Genomic DNA, 20022 nt, shown 5'->3' on the forward strand with positions numbered 1-20022 from the left:
ATGTTATTTCCATTATCTACGATTACGACCAAATCTTTTTTCAAAATTATACTTGAGTCAGTCTATTTAAGCAACAGAAGACGCTTTCCGTGTTTGCGTAGACTGATTATAAACACGAGAGGGGTTGGGAGAATTCGAGACAGTCTTGCAATCCCGACACGAAGTCGAGGGTCTGCGTAACAACCAATCAGAGTGCGCGTACTAACTTCAGTTATTTTATAAAACTGGCTTGTTCTTCCCTGGTGTTTTTCCGTGGGAAGAAACGAGCTGAGTTTAGATATTTTTTTCTACCCCTACAACAGGCCCAGTGGGAACCGGGAATTCAACCTGAGGAAACCTTTGAAAGTTATATGTGAAAAGGAAATGTTGAAATTACATAGAAAGACTAATAACCTGCTGACTGTTTAATTCTAGTTTCATGTAGATCACAGGTGAGTATATTAAAATAAGGAATAGGCTACATTTGCGGAGTAAGCAATTGCCGTGAGAAATCCAAGGGATGTAAATTCATCTCCCATTTCGAAATTAATCATGTCGAAACTAGGACGGAGATGTTTTCCATTTAACCCTTTACATCTTGAAAAGCTGACAGAACCGACACCGAATAAGCAATCGGGTTGACAATTCGTTTACATAACAAAAAGGAAGTTTAATCTTCGCATGAGTCCGGGCTAAGTGGCCGGGATTTGTTTCTAATGCCTCCGGCCGAGCTTTGCCACCTTCGCTTAATGAATACACCAAAAGTGCTAAAAAGGTTGTTTGTTTCCTATTCATCCTTGAATGAAAAGGTAATGTTTCTTGAAACCGTCATCTTCGTTGAAGCGGAGGGTTTTATGGGAAAACGATCACTTTATCTGATAAAATACCCTGGCTTTAATTAAATTTTTCCTTTCACAGGCAGTGATATTCCTGTCCTCCACGTAAGATCCAAGATAAACTACGGTGGTAATGCTCACCGCCCTGGAGATTTCTTCGCTTTTGTTTCCTAACACGGCGTCGTATCCTTAGTATCTGCTAAGGGCATATTGGACCACTGAACCTGATTCTTAACAGGTCGGTTTCATTTTCCAAACCTAGTTACTTGTCACTGAGAAAACAAATAAGCAACACTGTTGAATTTCTTGCTACGTTCTGGCTACACAGCTGTCTCAAGGTAGTAATCAATATGGTTGTTTTTATGTGAAACAGAATATATTAATATATGCCATTGTCACGATTGTAATATTTCGTTCAACTGAACGCAATTATTTTAAGGTATGATCCTTTAAGTTTTTTTATGACAACTGACAGAGGAACAAAAAAAATTTTTATGAGCATATATATTAATGAAAATTTCATTTTCTTTTCTTTTCTAGCTTGATCTGATGAACATAAGAGTAAGCTGAGTTAACGAGGAAAAAATGTCCCAGTTTCATTTCCTATTGTTATGGTTTTTGATGCACTGTTCGCCAGCTTCCACCATCGACCCGAAACGATTCTACCAACCGGGCAACGTTACTCTAGGTGTCTTGCTTCCTCTTCACGTCAGAACCGCCCAGGATAAATGCGGTGAGTTTTACGCTTTCGGTCTTGGATACACCGAGGCTATAACTTTTGCAATCGAGCGTATTAACAAGGATCCTGAGCTTCTACCAAATGTGACAATGGGCTTCGATATTCGAGACTACTGCGACACACCTGTTCTCGCCATGAAAATAGCCAATGACTTCGTGAAAAGTAATTATCTCAACGAATTGCTTGAAGAACAAGGTGATAAGAAGTTTAGGTCAAAGCTTACAATAAATATGGATTATCTAACGGAACCGATTTCTGCGGTTATTGGCACGGAAGATTCAAGTAGCACTACTCTCGTCTCGAGTTTATTGCATGTGGCTGCCATTCCAACCATAAGTCCTTTCGCTACCAGCGAAGAGTTGAGCTCACCGTATTTTAACTCCTTTTTTCGCACCATTCCACCCGATGGCCAACAAGCTAAAGCCATGGTTGACATAATAGAGTATTATCAATGGACGTATATTGCAGCCGTAGCCGTTGACCATTCCTACGGTCGTTACGGCTTACGTGCGTTGGAACGAGAAGCTTATGATCGAAAAACGTTCTGCATCGCGTTTTCGGAGTACATCACTCGTTCGGGATACAAAGGAAAAATAACATCAATCGTCAGAAAACTCAAAGATGCTCAAAACATCAAAGTGGTCGTCTTATGGAGCAACTATGAACCTGCAAAAAGATTTCTGGAAGAAGCGACTGCGCAGGGGCTTGAAGGACGAACATTTCTTATTAGTGAAGCAATAGCTTTCATCAATCCAGACGTTTTGGAAAAAAACGCTGTCATACTCAAAGGAGCAATAGGAATAAGGCCTTATCTATTCACAGACCATCTGTTTGAGGATTATCTTAAGGGAATCACACTAAATAAGACTCGAGAAAGCGCAAATCCGTGGTGGAAGGAGTTTTGGACAAGCCATCTAAACTGCTCCTCAATGTCTGAAGGTGCTTGCCTTAACCCGGCAAAAATAGACGATCGAGCCTTCGCCAAACTGCATAACGCGTTCATTCCTTATCTGACAGACGCCGTCCATGCCCTTGCACACGCGCTGGACTCTTTACTGAAGTGTAAAAAGCCCGGAGGTGGACCTTTAGCGAGTGGCTACTGTCCTGAGCAAAATGCAAACTTCACACCTGAAGCCATGCTTCTAAAACTCAGGAAAGTGAGCTTTCAAGGCATAACAGGGCAAGTGCAGTTCACCGAAAGTGGTGATCCCACTTTTTCGTCGTACGATATCGTGAACTTTCAGAAACAGGCCGAGAATTATGAAAATGTTAAGGTGGGGACATGGACAGGGGGAACTCGTACCAACCTCACAATCAACGACAAACAAATAAAATGGACTAATGAAGAAAGTGAGCCTCCCATATCCACGTGCAGCCACCGTTGTCCTCCGGGAACTAAGCAGACGATCACTGTGTCCTGTTGCTGGGAATGTATTAAGTGTCCAGTGGGCTCCATCAGTAAACAGCATAGCTCTCCCAACTGTACAAAGTGCCCACAACTGCATAAATCAAACGGCGACGGTACAGCATGCCTGCCTTTGCCAGTTATCAACATCAAGTGGTCAGATGTTACTGCAGTGGTATTTTTAATCCTAACGGTTATTGGATTGCTTGCAACAGGCATGGCCATCTTTGTTTTTATAAAGAACCAGAGTACACCATTGGTGAGCGTATCCAATCGCGAACTTAGCCTTCTTTTGCTTGTCGCCATCGCTTTGTGTTTTGTTCTCACCTTCCTCCATCTTGCTCAGCCCACAAAGACGTTATGTTGTATTATTTATCCCCTAAGGTACTTTATTAATACGACCTTTGTTTCCATCCTCTTCTTGAAGACAAACCGTTTGGTCCGCGCTTTTCAGACCAACATCATTCCAAACTGGTTCAAGCGATACATCGTGGATCGCAAACGTCAATTTCTTGTGGTCCTGGGACTCAACATAGTTGAAGTCGTTCTGGCAGTGTTGTGGCTAACTCTTGATCCACCTTACGAGCACCAGGAGATACGAGTACAGACACACGTGTTTTACACCTGTATGCCATTCAGATCAGCTATCGGAAGTGTCCTGAGGGCAACTATGTTTAGCTATTTCATTTTGCTGTCTCTAGTATGCGCTGGTTACGCCTTTAAAGCCAGGCGACTTCCGGAGAACTTTAACGAAACGAGATACATCGGGTTGGCGATGTACGTGCTCCTGATTTCCTGGGTGTCATTTTACCCGGTGGACACGTCCCTGGAGGGTTTTTACACAACCATTGTGGCCTGTGCCACCGCCCTCGTCACTGCATATGGAATTCTTTTGTGCGTTTTCGCGCCAAAACTATTTGTCATCCTGCTTCATCCAGAGCAAAACACAAACGAGTTTATGAAAGCTGAAATTGGACAGTTCACGAAGAGGGCTACGTTTTCAACAAGAATCCAACAAGCGAAGGTTCAGCCCACAAACGCGATTAAAAACAATTACACTTAGCTAGACAGTACATCGCAAACTAGACAGTTACCAGATCAGAACTAAACAAGAACGCTCTTAGTAGAGTTGAGTCTCGCTTGATTGGAGCCCATGGGGCTTGGAGATAAGTTTTGTTGTCAAAGGCGCTGGTGCTGTTATGCTATTTTTTCGTTTTGAATACAAAATGTCGGAGTGTTATATGTCATAATAAGGTAAATACTCAAAACGTAAAAATTACAAAAAGAGACAGGCCGCGCATCTTAGCTTCACACCAGTGTGAAAATTTTTGAAAACTTTGTACAAAGTGATATTGCTCCAGTGAGGAGCGCTCTTTCAGGGATTTTACACTCAAAATATTTAACGATGATTTTTATTAGTAGAAATACAGCTGTTTGCAAAAATTTTGAACCTCCCAGATATATAAACATATATTGACGTGATCTGTTAATATGGTGAGGTGTAATTTACCCATTGGCAAATATTGTTTTCTTTTGATATAAGAATACATACATGATGATGCAGTTACAGGCAGCTGTGAATTTCTCCTGTGTAAGTTATAGCAGAACCTGACATTGCATGCAGACAGTTAATTCAGTTCGCGCGTATTCCTGTTGAATTTTGTTGTCTGTTTTATAAGATATCAAAATCGCGTGAAAGTAATTACATTTTCCATAGCTGCTAAACATCTGCTTTTGATATCTCCGTGCAGTTGATGCTTACGCGATCCCAGATCACAATTTCTAGAGCTGTACACAACATGCATTTTATCATAGTATCGCTGGGATAAAGCGTTCCATTTTCCAGGAAAATTTCATTTTCTCGTCAAAAAAATCACTGACTCAGTCAGACTCGGAGTAGTTTACTTAAATTTAGTGCCCAGTACAGCGAACGGGGTTATATTCTGTGAAATTTATCTACAGTCTGCGGCCCACAATGACATCACCACGATCCACGATTTATTTTGAATTGATTTTATGTCAAGTTTTTCTAATTGATCGATCCTCGATGCTAGTTTTCCAGTAAACCTCGAAATTTTGCTGATTAAAATTGTTCTTTTTTTTGTTTTGACCACTGACGTAATCTCTTGCTCTAAAGTAATCAACGCTTTCCAGCGATAGAATTCGTGGATCGACCCGTTCCGGAAAAGCTCGATATGGGATGATGTTCTATGGACATGGATCGACATGAACTACTGCAAGTAGAGTGCGTGATGGTCAAGTACTAAGCTACCCTTATAAACACATCCGTGACATATACGTAACGTCAGACAGGTAGTTGAAGTTTCTTCCAGTAGTAGTCGAAGGTTAACTGAATCATTGATATCTCAAGTTCTTATAAAGTGCAACGCGACGTCACAGCTTAACAACTACGAAAATCGATCAATTAAATACATTCAACAAACTGAATTTTTTTAACCGTAGATTTCCAGTAATTGCGACAATATTCTGAGAAACGTAACGCCTCCATACACCACAAAACAGGATTTTTCCGATATAATATTTCCTCATCGAGTTATTTACTTTTTAATAGGCGTGCATAATTAAACGAAAATCAGCGGCCTCGAATCGGGGAAAATTTGAGTCGAAAAAGGTAAAAACGTTATCAAATTACATGCCAATTACGTCATTTCAGTCATCGCCGAAAATAAACCGCATGATCATCGAAAGACTCATCTACATACAACAAAAGTCGTCACGATTCTTATCCCCAGTTTCCACGGTCTCAGGAACCTTTGGGGAAAAACCGACGAAAAAAACGCCTGCATGTTTAGAGTCTCGCTCTGCTAAGGCAAGCTCGACCAATCAATTTCGCTACGTAACTTTATACTGAAAGGTACAAACAAGTCGCAGTTACTTCGAGGTGAAAATACTCCTCCTCATAGGAATCACCCTTTCAAATTTCTGGCACCCAAATTGTGGAATGTTAGTGTTAAATGAAGACTTGAAGAAGCTGTGTCATGAAATTCATGACAATTCAAACAGCGAGACTGACTACCACCGAATTTACACTGAGTGAAACATAAAAATAACCGCTCAAAACAATGGGTGAGAACAGAACATAAGGTATAACACAGCAAAAACCAAAGGTCAAGCATGGATGGACAAACTTTCGCTTATGCTTTTTAACAACTCGTTAGCCTAAAAGTTCATTTTTGGTTTTCTTGTAGAAATAGTGCTTGGGAGACATATCTGTCTGACACGATGTTGTCATTTTGCCATTTACAACGGTAATTTATAAAGTTCTATTAATAGCAAATAAGGATGCTTAATTTGCCATTATTATTACCACGCACGAGCTTGGTCTACTTTAGAAATACATAGCGAAATTTATTGAAACATTTTGTTAATTAATTAATCTAATTATTCGTCTCAAATTTATACTTAATTGTACTTTAGTTTTAAATTTTGATGAGAATAAACAATTTTCTTCTTTTTTCTCGCAAACAGGTGATTCTACTCTTAAATACTAGTTTTAAAATGTTTTTTCCTGGATCGAGTATATCAGCTACCAACATTAGGTCCCAAACTTTAGAAAACTGATGGCAGCAGCTAATCAAACGGAGATAACCACACCAAACACAAAAATAGAATAAAAAAGCCGAAGCAAAGAGTTCTAAACCCTTTCTATTCTCACGTCGACTCCATAGTTCGGGATCAGAGTGACACCAGCAAGAATTTCCAAAGGTACCTGGGTCTCGGGTGAAAGTTCAAACTTGTACTTCATCAAGAATTTAACAAAGCAATCTTGATCTCTACGGAGCAAATCTCATTCCAATGCAGGACCTTGGCCCTAAACCGAATGGCAAAACCTGATATTTGAGACGAGTGCCTTTGGCGGGGCTTTGGAATCTCTCGGGATCAGTTCTGGGTCGGGTCAGACATCATTACTCTAAGTTTCGTAACCTGCGAAAAGAAAGATCTGACACCAGCCATTTATTTGTTCATCGGTGAGTTTGGATGATCCCTTTTCATCTGAGTCCTCGTTCGCTTTCAGCATCAAATGCATCAAATCCAGTTGTTTTCCTGTTGGCCCAGTTTTTCTCCTTTGTTGTAAGATCTCTGAGGCGACCTTTTTGAAGTTAAGCTTGGAGTGCGCATGATTTGTGCCAGAATCCTCAAAAGATATATTGCAAAAGAAAGCCGTCTTAAAATGTCTATTATCCAAGGAGTGCGAAAAACCTCCTTCACGTTTTTAAATTTGTCTTTTGGAATGTCGTTTCGAAACCAAGCGCGGTGGAGAGTATAACTTCCAGCGTCATTCTACTGAAGGAGTCTAACATGTCTACATATTCGCTTAAAAGTACTGATTAGAATGGTCTGCGGCTTCAACGGATAGATAAGAGCCAACATCATATGTCCAAGTTGAGTTGGGTCAACTAAGTTGACTAACAAAATTACAGTTCTTTGATACAGATTTTAGTGCGCGATGGAGGGTTTATATTAAAGCAGTTACTTAACATATGAAAACTCATCTCATGCTAAACTATAATCCCTCAAACATTTTCAGAAGACTTGGCTCCCGTGCTCATGTGCTTAAACAGTTCTGAATCGTAGAGGAAAAAGTAAGGGGAGATATAAAATTGAGCGCATTTTACGAGAAACTATCCCTTACTAGCGTTTTCATTAAATTTGAATACTTTTCTAAGCTTTCCAACTGAATGGAAATCAAACAAATTTCTCACAATTTTATTGAAAATTAAATGTGAAGCATGGGCTGCATTCTGTTCGTTCGAAGTGTAATGATTCATGAATTTGCCTTTAACTAGATATAAATGCGACAATGCAGAAAAAAAGGCCATTTAGAACAAATTCAGTTCAAATAATAACCCCATTTACCTGTACAACGCCTTCTAATGTTTGCATCAATCTCTCAACCTATCTTCGATCAGGGATACCATCCCTTTCATTTTCTTTGCGCTGAATGACGGGGTGAGCGTTGCGCAGATGCAACTCCAAGCTTCATCGCGTTTAAGAAAAAAAAACGCTTTTGGCAATTGCCCTTTAGTCTTAATTACCGCAAAGCGATTTCGGAAGATCCAGAAATCTTTCACCAGAATCTTCTTCAGGATGTCAGGATCAGCAATAACAAGACTTGGCTTTCCAAACATACTAAAAGAAAACACTTTGCCATGATTTTTAATGTAGTAACACAACAAAAGGTGTACTCCATTAAGTCTTCTTGCATCAAGCATATTACCAATTATGGCCCAACCCTTGGTGTTTGGAGCGTTGGTTTTCTTGCGAAGGGCACAATTACATGCTTTTTGCCACCAGATGAACAACAGTACAACAACTCGAGCTGTTATGAACGCAGTGGGCAAAGGTTTTACTAAACTTGAGTTAAAATCTACATCAAGACCATCCATTGTCCTCTATCAAGATAAAGAGAAAAGTATGATACAGTGAAAACCCGCGACTAAGAACTTACATTTTCCCAAGTTAGCCTTAACAAGTCCTTATAAATGGTAATGTAAAAAGGAAAATGTTGGAAATTATAGCGGAGCTTCCGCCCGCGCTTTCGCGGCGGAGCCCCATTGCTAAGAGAAATTGGAAACCTATGAAAACAAGAAAATTTGGTTATGACATAGCGTACGCCCGCCCGCCAACCCGTGTACATGTACACACTACATGTAAGCTGATGTCAAAGGTCACATTAGATCTTGCACAAATTGGCACTAGCCTGTCAGTTATGTAAGCCATCCTCTGTATGAAGATGAATTGACAGCTGTCAAATTCAGACATTTGCTGATAAATATCACATAACCATCTCGCGGCCTCAGAAGAAATGCCAGTCGTTTTGCCCTTACATGTAAGCTCTGTAATATGTCACAATTACCAACACAAAAATGAAACTACGCTTTCACCGCGGAGTGCTGTCAGTAGTTTAAAGTTATATGTGCAAGCCAAATCGAGGTCAATTGACAGTTGTCGAAATGGAACATGTGCAGACCACTATCACAAAACTTACAAAGTTGGCTCAGGTACACGATTCGGCATTTAGCCCCTACTACAAGCCGCAATGAAGTATCTTACACTACGCTGTCATATTCGCAGTCCATTTATTCGAATATTCGCCATTCTTATGAAGGTCAATTGACAGCTCTCAAACAAGAGCATCCTCTGGAATTTTATTTGATCACGGGCTCAGTTCTGTTTTTTTAGAGCAGGCAACACATCTTAACGACACATCAGGCGTGTTAGGCTGATTTAGACGGTACGATTTTTACTTACGATTATCGTGCGCGACTAGCATGCGTCATGACTTCACGACAGATCGTGTCATGCAAATTAGACCCACGTAATTCGTACGACACGTTGTGGCTGTCGTAAATGAAAATTGTGCGCGTGGGGATGGTCGAAAGTCATGACGTTTGCTAGTCGCCCACGATAGTCGTAAGCAAATATCGTACCGTCTAAATCGGCCTTACACACTTGGTTAATTTGTTTGAATTATCTAATAAATGACTGAAAGAGTATATTTATCAGTCATTCACTGAACGTTGACCCCATCAGGAGTATGTTTTCTTTCTGTTTGCCAAATTATTTTACGAGGAAAAGGCAACGAAAAATGAATAGAAGATCTCTGAAAACAGAAGCAAACTCTCACTTGGCTTCACGGAGTAACCCCGACCATTGCACAATCGAAACACAACTCGCCACAAGACGAAAACAGAGTGCAGCTAATTAATTGAACGTCAGCCTAGAAGTTCATCCCCATTCATTACATCAGTCATTAATGAGGAGTTCACCATTACATGAGACATTAATGGCAGTTTGATACTTGTGGATATTTAAAGCTGCATAAAAGCAAACTATTTTTTAGTTTGTTATTATTGTACATGGACGGCTTCGTGCATTTATTACTATGCTGAGTTTTGCAATTAAATTTTCGTTTTGATTTTTACCCTCTACGGTATGTTGGGTTTCTAAAGTCTAAAGCTCGATGGCCGGAGAGCATCTATTTATTTCAAATGTGTTTCAACGGGAAAACTGAAACCCTTTCTCAAAAGACGGTAAATGAACGGCTCCAAAGGTTACGTGGGGATTTGAATATTTTTTTTGTCATGGCTTTAAGATGATAAGTTTTCAAGTTTATTGCTTTTATTAGAAGTATATAAACGGATGCTTCGCCTTTAGCCCTGGTTAAATCTATATATTACACCTGTAGTCGCACCACGAAAAAGAAAATGGATTTAACGTCAAACATAACTCCCTTGCTCCCTGTGTGCACATCAACCCCCACGCTCCCATCTATCATCTTCCTTTTATTCGTCAGAACAAATTAGCCTTAGTAATCGTTCTCGATTCACAAACCGGCATGTTTAAAATCGTGTCTACATTAGTCACCATCAACTAGCAGTTCTTGCTGTTTCCTGCAGTAAATTGCTTTATGACCCTGTAGGATATCAGATCATCACACGTTAAAGAAAATTCAGTTTTGTTGGTCCCCTATGCCTGCCCATATGTAGCAATATTTAATCCCTGTTGATTCATATTTGATTTGGACATGATTTCTTGTAAATTTAAACCTCGCATCTAAAATTTATTTAAATTTAAAAGAGTTTCATTTAATCCTTTGGAAATTTCATTTAAACTTCTTACGGAAATCCATTTAATCTTCGATTAAATTATGGTTTAAACTTTGACATTTTCATTTCAATTCATTCTATCCATTTAAATTTAAACTTTGGAATTCCCATTTAAAATTTACTGAAAAATGTCTGCTGAATTCTAACTTTATCTTTTAAATTGAAACGTTAACAAATTTCTTTTAAACTTACCAATGTAAATTATGTTTAAACTGCGAAAGTAAAATTCATTTAATCTTCCTGGGGCGAGCTCGGCCGGGATCACGTGCTCTTGTCACATGGCAAGGTCACATATCGTATCCTCGGCTGCCATTTTTATCTGCAGTAGAAAGTGTGGACGAAGGAACGAAAGGAAGAGTGAGCGAATTACTAAGCGAAGCATCAAGGCTTCTGTCTTCCAGCACCTCTTCTAATGCTGCTTCAAATTCCTCTCGTCCAGCTGCGATACCACAAAAAACATCGACTAGTTTTGAAAACTAGCTAGCTTTAATTTGTACCCTTATTCTTCATATTGGTATTCTTCGTTTTAAATAAGAAACTCTTCTTCAGTAATTGAGCCTTCTGCGAAAGAAATTACATGCGAGTTTCGCATATGACTTCACCATCCTCTGTTTTGTTGTCCGATCTTAAATTGCAAATTTTCGCGCCTTCTTACCGTCATGGGCCGAGGCCGCCCGTAAAGCATCCAACCGTCCCAGTCTACGGTAGAGAGCTATCTTAAATTCCCTAATCTTCTACAGAGACCGGTGGATGAACTCATACATTGTTCACAGCCCCCTATTTTCCCGTAAGATCGTCGAGATCGAGCGCTATGCGTTAGGGGTTGTCATCTTGGATGAGTGTCAAAACTACTTAGGGGGCGGAGGAAGGTTTGGGAGGAAGCGATAAAAATAGAGGGACTGTAATAACATCACTGCAGCTCGCCTTCAGGAGGCATGGCAGGAATTTTACGCCTTTAACCATTCATTCATTAAGAAACTCTGCTGGCAATGAAAAACATGCCAGACACATTTAGCATTGATTTCGCGTGTTTTCAAATATCTCCTTTCGAAACAGTGATTTTATACAGTTTCTGGGACATACCACAGATTAAAACGGTCAAACCTCCCGATAAAAAGCCAAGCATTTCTGACAGGTACTCTTTCTTGTGTCGGCGTAGCGTTAAATTTTAATTCGTTTAGGAGAAACGGTGTTACAACATTCCCCTGGCCGAGCTGCTTCAAAAGCATGTTGGCTTATGTGATTCATCTGCAAAATGCCCAAATTCCTTCGTGTGTTCGCGCAAGATGTGCCTTATGCTATTATGAAAGTGTACGTTTTATAGAAACGACGACTTGTCAAAGCCTTGTCAGTGTCGGCAACTTAAACTAAACCCGTTGTCACTTGACGCAAATTAACATCATCTATTGTCTAATTACCAATCAAACGCCTGCGTTGCTGGTACAACGCACTCCGTAAACGCGAGCTGCAGTGATGTTATTACAGGCCCTCTATTTTTCTCGCCCCCCACCCCCTAGAGCTACATGTATACATGATATCCGATGTCCGCCCCCTTGGTCATTTGAAAATCAAGATGGCCGCCATTAACTGTAAGACAAGCTATATCACAACCGCTATCTCACCGAAAAATAGGGGGCTATGAACGGCTATTTCGCTCGGCATCCCCTGAGCACGCCTGAGAGTTTCGTTGATTGTCGCCTGCGGTATCGCAGCTGGACAAGTGGAATTTGAAGCAGCATTAGAAGAGGTGCTGGAAGGCAGAAGCCTTGATGCTTCGCTTAGTAATTCGCTCACTCTTCCTTTCGTTCCTTCGTCCACACTTTCTACTGCAGGTAAAAATGGCAGCCGAGGATACGACATGTGACCTTGCCATTTGACCTGAGCACGTGATCCCGGCCGAGCTCGCCCCAGGAAGATTAAATGAATTTTACTTTCGCAGTTTAAATATAATTTACTTTGGTAAGTTTAAACGAAATTTGTTAACGTTTCAATTCAAAGGATTAAGTTATAATTCAGCAGTTTAAAGTTAAATGGATAGAATGAATTAAACGAAAATGTCAAAATTTAAACCATAATTTAATCGAAGATTAAATGGATTTGCGTAAGAAGTTTAAATGAAATTTCCAAAGGATTAAATGAAACTCTTTTAAATTTAAATAAATTTTAGATGCGAGGTTTAAATTTAAAAGAAATCATGTCCAAATCAAATATGAATCAACAGGGATTAAATATTGCTACATATGGGCAGGCATAGTCCCCTTGCTGTTAAAAATAGTTTGTGGACATAAGCTTAGTTAATTATCGGGCATGTTACAACTTGAATCAACCTTAACAGAAAATATATAATTATATTCCCGATGCGGAAGGATCAACAGATATCCATAATTGATTAAAAAATCTGCATATCCTTCATGTTTAATCCTCGATTAGGTTTACTTAATGTTATTTCCATTATCTACGATTACAACCAAATATTTTTTTCAAAACTTTACTAGAGTCAGTCTATTTAAGCAATAGTAAACGTTTTCCTAGCCCGAATTTCATCCGATTACTTCGAGTCGTTATTACTCCCTCAGTAACGTCTGAATCGACCGGCCGTTAATGTCGTCCAGTGACGTCACTACTCCTTGCATGACCTTTGCTTTAATTCATGCAAAAAGTAAGACATGATTTTCAAGTGGCAAACCGAGAAATATCGTTTGGAAATGTCTACATGATACAGATCGATCGTAATTCATGTTTAACGTTCAAACTATCAACTGCATGCAGTACAACTCCGGACCGGTTGCCCTGAATTCTATAATCAAACTCGGTCGCAATCACGCAATGAAATAAACACACACACGAAACACTTAGTTCAAAAGCACAATGATTTGCGTTAATTGAAAAGAAGCTATTTGGTCTTAACGAATAAAAAAAAACAGGGAAACAAGAAAGAAAAGCTAACAGAATCATTACACTTGACGGTGAAAATAGCAAGAAGGTTGAATTATAACATTGATCTCAAAAAAATTCGCGTAAACAAAATCACCGGCCGCCGAAACCACAAAGCGGCTCTAAATGAAAAACCTACCGACTCTCCGCAATCATTCTTCATTCGCAGTTCAATTTAGCATTTCAGTTTCGAAGACAAGGGCAATTTTGCTGTTCGAGATAAAGATTAAGCTTATCGAAATGTTTGAACTACACGAAAGAGTGCCAGGGATGCGATCCGCTGAATATCAAGCGACAATCCCGCTAAAGTTTTTCGGGTAGTGAGTGACGTCACTGGACGGCATTAACGGCCGGTCGATTCGGACGTTACTGAGGGAGTAATAACGACTCGAAGTAATCGGATGAAATTCAGGCTAACGTTTTCCGTGTTTGCATAGACTGATATAAACACGAGACGGGTTGGCAGAATTCGAGACAGTTGTGCAATCCCGAGACGAAGTCGAAGGTTTGCATAACAACCAATCAGAGTGCGCGTACTACCTTTAGTTATTTTATAAAACTGGCTCCTTCCTCCCCTGGGCCCGGTTGCATAAAACCTACACTTAAGTGCCCACTTAAGTAGGTCACTTAAGAATCCGTTATGGGTACACTTACGGGTGTTGCATGGAACACACTTAGCACTCTCGTAAGTTTCTGTTTTACGTGGTAACTTACTGGCTCACTTAAGGGCACACGTAACTTTGTTATAGTACTTTTAATTATTAATTTGACTCACTCTATTTTTTTAAATTAAGTTAACCATCGGTGAGTGTAAAGAAAGTGTCAAGTCGTTTCGAACACCTTTTTAAGCCTCTCATTCAAATAAAGTTTACATGAAATCGTTATTTTACTTCAATATCCACTGGAAATGTTTGTTGTTCTTCTTTTTTCTTAACGACGGCTTTAAATTGTACATCAGAGGTTAACAAAGCGCATTAGAACGGAATTACGTAAAGAAAAAAAATTTTTTTTCACTTCTCGGTAAAAGATCTCGTTAACTTTAGTAAAAACAGTAAGGATACGGGACCTACATAGGTCCCGTAAATTTAACTGCTAATTTTCCCGTAAAAAAGGTTTTATGCAACACCCGCAATTTCTGTTGCATAAATGACACTTAAGTGGATACTTACGAAAATCGTAAGTGCAGCCACTTAAGTGAAACTCCTAAGTGGACCACGTAAATTATTTAATGCAACTCACTTAAGTTACGAGTACACGTACGTATACCCGTAACTGTTACGGGCGTTTTATGCAACCGGGCCCTGGTGTTTTGCCGTGAGAAGAAACGAGCTGAGTCAGATATTTTTTCTACCTCGACAGCAAGCCCATTGATAACCGGGAATCCAACAAGAGGAAAACTTTGAAATTTATATGTGAAAACGGAAAATGTTGAAATCATATGGAAAGACTAATAAGGTGCTGTTTAATTCTAATTTCATGTAGATCACAGGTGAATACATTATATTAAAATTAGGAATAAGCTAAAATTGCGGGAACACAACATGCCCTCTGAGTAAGCGATTGCCGCGAGAAATCCAAGGGATCTAAATTCACTTCCCTCGTTGAAATTAATCGAGTTGCAACTGGAACGGAGGTGAAAAACTGTCGTGACAGAAGCGACACCGAATAAGCAATCGGGTTGACAAATCGTTTACATAATATAACAAGAAGGAAGTTGAGGACTCCGGGCTAAGTGGCCAGGATGTGTCTTTAATGCCTCCGACCGAGCTTTGCCACCTTTGCTAAATGAATATACCAAAAGTGCTAAAAAGGGTTTTAGTTTCCTATTCATCCTTCAATGAAAATGTCATGTTTCTTGAAACCGTCATCTTCGTTAAAGAGGAGGGTTTTATAGGAAAACGATCACTTTATCTGATAAAATACCCGTGCTTTAATTAAATTTTCCTTTCACAGGCAGTGATATTCCAGTCCTCCTCGTAAGATCCAAAGACAAACTGCGGTGATAATGCTCACCACTCTGCAGATTTCTTCGTTTTTGTTTCCTAATACGGCGCCTTCCTGGCTTAGTACCTGCTAAAGGGCATATTGGACTACTGAACCTGATTCCTGATAGGTTGGTTCTCACTTTGCGAACCTCACTTAACACTAAGAAAACAAATAAGCACACTGACACTGGTGGTCTTTACACTAGAGCCTTAAAAAGCTAAGAAATATTTCAAGACAAGTAAATTTTAAATTCTTCAAGTAAAAGGAAGCTCAGGTGCACCCAACGTCAATTTAGGAAAATATCTGTTCGGAAGACGATTTGAGATCTAGAATTTTCGGAACATTTGTTGTAAAATGTCTTGCTTGCCTGCCTCTCTTGGGATTTTCGAACATTTAAAAAATGGTATAATTGCCCATTTTTAACGGATTTTTACCCTAAAAAGGTCACTTAGAATTTTCGGGAGCCTTTTTTCTGGCTGAAATTTTCAAAAAGGTAAGTTCTGATCCCTATAATTTTCGGATCACTAGACTTTTAGCTAGGAAATCCGAACAGATGAAAAATTTTTAGGGGATAAAGATATGCCAATATCTACCGTTTAAATACTAAAATACGTTGAACATGCTATGTTTAAGTGGTTTTGAATAAAATTCTCGTTGGGTACTCCTGAAATCTTCACACAGAACCTATTTTTTTACTTCAGGTTTACTTAAGCCTATTTTTCCACTCAGCATAATTAAGATTGATTGACATGCTTAGCCTTTCTCAAAACTCAAGAAACCGCAAGTTCCCTAAGTAGGTCATTTCAAGCCACTTGGAACTTTCTTGAATCGTTTCAACTTTCCGACTTTAATGAGATGCAAAGTAAAGTTACTTGAGATTTTACTTAGGCCTAATCACACACGCATTAATGGTTAAGTAAAACTTAGCAGCTCTTAAGTCTTACTTAACAGCCTAGTGTAAAGACAACCACTGTTGAATTTCTTGCAACGTTCTGGCTACACAGCTGTCTCACGGTTGTAATCGATACGGTTGTTTATCAGTGAAACAAAATATGTTAATATTATGTCATTATCTCGATTGTAACATTTCGTTCAACTGAACGCAATTATTATAAGGTATGATCCCTTTAAGTTTCTAATGACGACAACTGGGGAACAAAAACAACTTATTATGGGCATATATATTAATGAAGATTTTCGTTTTCTTTTCTTCAGTTCTAGCTTGATCTGATGCACATAAAAGTAAGTTGACTTAACGAGGAAAAAATGTCCGGCCAGTTTCATTTCCTATTGTTATGGTTATTGATGCACTCTTCGCCAGTTTCCTCCATCGACCCGAAGCGATTCTACCAACCGGGCAACGTTACTCTAGGTGTCTTGCTTCCTCTTCACGTCAGAACCGCCCAGGATAAATGCGGTGAGTTTTACGCTTTCGGCCTTGGATACACCGAGGCTATAACTTTTGCAATCGAGCGTATTAACAAGGATCCTGAGCTTCTGCCAAATGTGACACTGGGCTTCGACATTCGAGACTACTGCGACACACCTGTTCTCGCCATGAAAATAGCCAATGACTTCGTGAAAAGTAATTATCTCAACGAACTGCTTGAAGGACAAGGTGATAACTTTACGTCAAAGCTTACAATAAATATGAATTATCTAACGGCACCGATTTCTGCAGTTATTGGCACTGAAGATTCAAGTAGCACCACTCTCGTTTCGAGTCTACTGCAGGTGGCTGCCATTCCAACTATAAGTCCTTTCGCTACCAGCGAGGAGTTGAGCTCACCGTATTTTGACTCCTTCTTTCGCACCATTCCACCGGATGGCCAACAAGCTAAAGCCATGGTTGACATAATAGAGTATTATCAATGGAAGTATATTGCAGCCGTAGCCACTGACCATTCCTACGGACGATACGGCATACGCGCGTTGGAACGAGAAGCTTATGACCGAAAGACATTCTGCATCGCGTTTTCGGAGTACATCACGCATTCGGGATACAGAGGAAAACTAACATCAATCGTGAGAAAACTCAAAGATGCTGAAAACATCAAAGTGGTCATCTTATGGAGCAACTATGAACCTGCAAAAAGATTTCTGGAAGAAGCGACTGCGCAGGGGCTTGAAGGACGAACATTTCTTATTAGTGAAGCAATAGCCTTAATCAATCCAGACGTTTTGGAAAAAAACGCTATCATACTAAAAGGAGCAATAGGAATAAGGCCTTATCTATTCACAGACCATCTGTTTGAGGATTATCTTAAGGGAATCACACTAAACGAGACTCGAGAAAGTGCAAATCCGTGGTGGAAGGATTTTTGGACAAGCCATCTAAACTGCTCCTCAATGTCTGAAGGTGCTTGCCTTAACCCGGCCAAAATAGACGATCGAGCCTTCGCCAAACTGCACAACGCGTTCATTCCTTATCTGACAGACGCCGTCCATGCCCTTGCACACGCGCTGGACTCTTTACTGAAGTGTAAAAAGCCCGGAGGTGGACCTTTAGCGAGTGGCTACTGTCCTGAGCAAAATGCCCACATCACATCCGAAGCCATGCTTCTGAAACTCAGGAAAGTGAGCTTTCAAGGCATAACAGGGCAAGTGCAGTTCACTGAAAGTGGTGATCCCACTTTTTCGTCGTACGATATCGTGAACTTTCAGAAACAGGCCGAGAGTTATGAAAATGTAAAGGTGGGGACATGGACAGGGGGAACTCGTATCAAACTCACAATCAATGACAAACGAATAAAATGGACTAATGAAGAAAGTGAGCCTCCCATATCCACGTGCAGTCACCGTTGTCCTCCGGGAACTAAGAAGACGACCACTGTGTCCTGTTGCTGGGAATGCATTAAGTGTCCTCTGGGCTCCATAAGTAACCAGCACAGCTCTCCCAACTGTACGAAGTGTCCACAACTACATAAATCAAACGCCGGCGGTACAGCATGCCTGCCTTTGCCAGTTATCAACATCAAGTGGTCAGATGCTACTGCAGTGGTATTTTTGATTCTAACGGTTATTGGATTGCTTGTAACAAGCGTGGCTTTCTTTGTTTTTATTAAGAACCAGAGTACACCATTAGTGAGGGTATCCAATCGCGAACTTAGCCTTCTTTTGCTTGTCGCAATCGCGTTGTGTTTTGTTCTCACCTTGCTCCACCTTGCTCAGCCCACAAAGATGTTATGTTGTATTGTTTATCCCCTAAGGTACTTTATTAATACGACCTTTGTTTCCATCCTCTTCTTGAAGACAAACCGTTTGGTCCGCGCTTTTCAGACCGACATTATTCCAAACTGGTTCAAGCGATATATCTTGGATCGCAAACGTCAATTTCTTGTGGTCTTGGGACTCAACATAGTTGAAGTTATTCTGGCAGTGTTGTGGCTAACTCTTGATCCACCTTACGAGCACCAGGAGATACGAGTACAGAAACACGTGTTTTACACCTGTATACCATTCAGATCAGCCGTCGGAACGATCCTTAGAGCAACCATGTTTAGCTATTTCATATTCCTGTCTCTTGTATGCGCTGGTTACGCCTTTAAAGCCAGGCGACTTCCAGAGAACTTCAACGAAACGAGATACATCGGGTTGGCGTTGTACGTGCTCCTGATTTCCTGGATGTCATTTTATCCGGTGGACACGTCCCTGGAGGGTTTTTACAAAACCATCGTGGCCTGTGCCACTGCCCTCGTCACCGCATACGGAATTCTCTTGTGTGTTTTCGCGCCAAAACTATTTGTCATCCTGCTTCATCCAGAGCAAAACACAAACGAGTTTATGAAAGCTGAAATTGGTCAGTTCACAAGGAGTTCTACGTTTTCAACAAGAGTCCAACACGCGAAGGTTCAGCCCTCGAACGGGATTAATAATAATTACAATTAGCTAGACAGCACATCGCAAACTAAACAGTTACCAGATCAGAACTACATAAATTTCGTTACTTCACTTTATACTGAGAGGCACAAACAAGTTGCAGTTACTTCGAGGTTGAAAATACTACTCCTCATGGGAAACACTGTCAAATTTCTGGGACCCAAATTGTGGAATGTTAATGTTAAATGAGGACTTAAAGAAGCTGTTTCATGAAATTCATGACAATTCAAACAGTGAGACTGACTACTACTAAACTGAGTGAAACAAAAATAACCGCTCAAAACTTTAACAGAAGGTATAACTAACACAGTAAATACCAAAGGTCAAGCATGGATGGACAAACTTTTGCTTATGCTTTTTGGAAACTCGTTGACCTAAAAGTTCATTTTTGATTTTCTTGTAACGTTTGAAATAGTGCTTGGGAGACATATCTGTCTGACACGATGTTGTCGTTTTGCCATTTACAACGGTAATTTATCAAGTTTTATTACTAGCAAATAAGGATGCACAATTGTCATTATTATTACCACGAGCTTGGTCTACTTTAGAAATACATAGCGAAATTTATTGAAACGTTTTGTAAATTAATTAATCTAATTATTCGTCTCAAATTTATACTTAATTGTCTTTAGT

At 39.9% G+C, this 20022-nt stretch overlaps 2 protein-coding genes across 2 annotated transcripts; both read left to right on the top strand.

Annotated features, from left to right (window-relative positions):
• The first annotated feature begins 1382 nt into the window (after window positions 1-1382).
• LOC140935948 (extracellular calcium-sensing receptor-like) lies at window positions 1383-4322 on the top strand. Its single transcript, XM_073385523.1, has one exon. The coding sequence runs from the start codon at window positions 1401-1403 to the stop codon at window positions 4020-4022; it is 2622 nt and encodes an 873-aa protein (XP_073241624.1). The 5' UTR covers window positions 1383-1400; the 3' UTR covers window positions 4023-4322.
• A 12303-nt stretch (window positions 4323-16625) lies between these two features.
• LOC140935949 (extracellular calcium-sensing receptor-like) lies at window positions 16626-19976 on the top strand. Its single transcript, XM_073385524.1, has one exon. It carries the CDS (start codon window positions 16777-16779, stop codon window positions 19396-19398), a length of 2622 nt encoding a protein of 873 aa, XP_073241625.1. The 5' UTR covers window positions 16626-16776; the 3' UTR covers window positions 19399-19976.
• Window positions 19977-20022: the final 46 nt, after the last annotated feature.

This window comes from Porites lutea, chromosome 4, assembly GCF_958299795.1.
Source record: "Porites lutea chromosome 4, jaPorLute2.1, whole genome shotgun sequence".
Classification (NCBI taxonomy): domain Eukaryota; kingdom Metazoa; phylum Cnidaria; class Anthozoa; order Scleractinia; family Poritidae; genus Porites; species Porites lutea.

Coding starts and splice junctions, on each gene's coding strand:
- LOC140935948 (XM_073385523.1), top strand. CDS start 1,401: ATGTCCCAGTTTCATTTCCTATTGTTATGGTTTTTGATGCACTGTTCG.
- LOC140935949 (XM_073385524.1), top strand. CDS start 16,777: ATGTCCGGCCAGTTTCATTTCCTATTGTTATGGTTATTGATGCACTCT.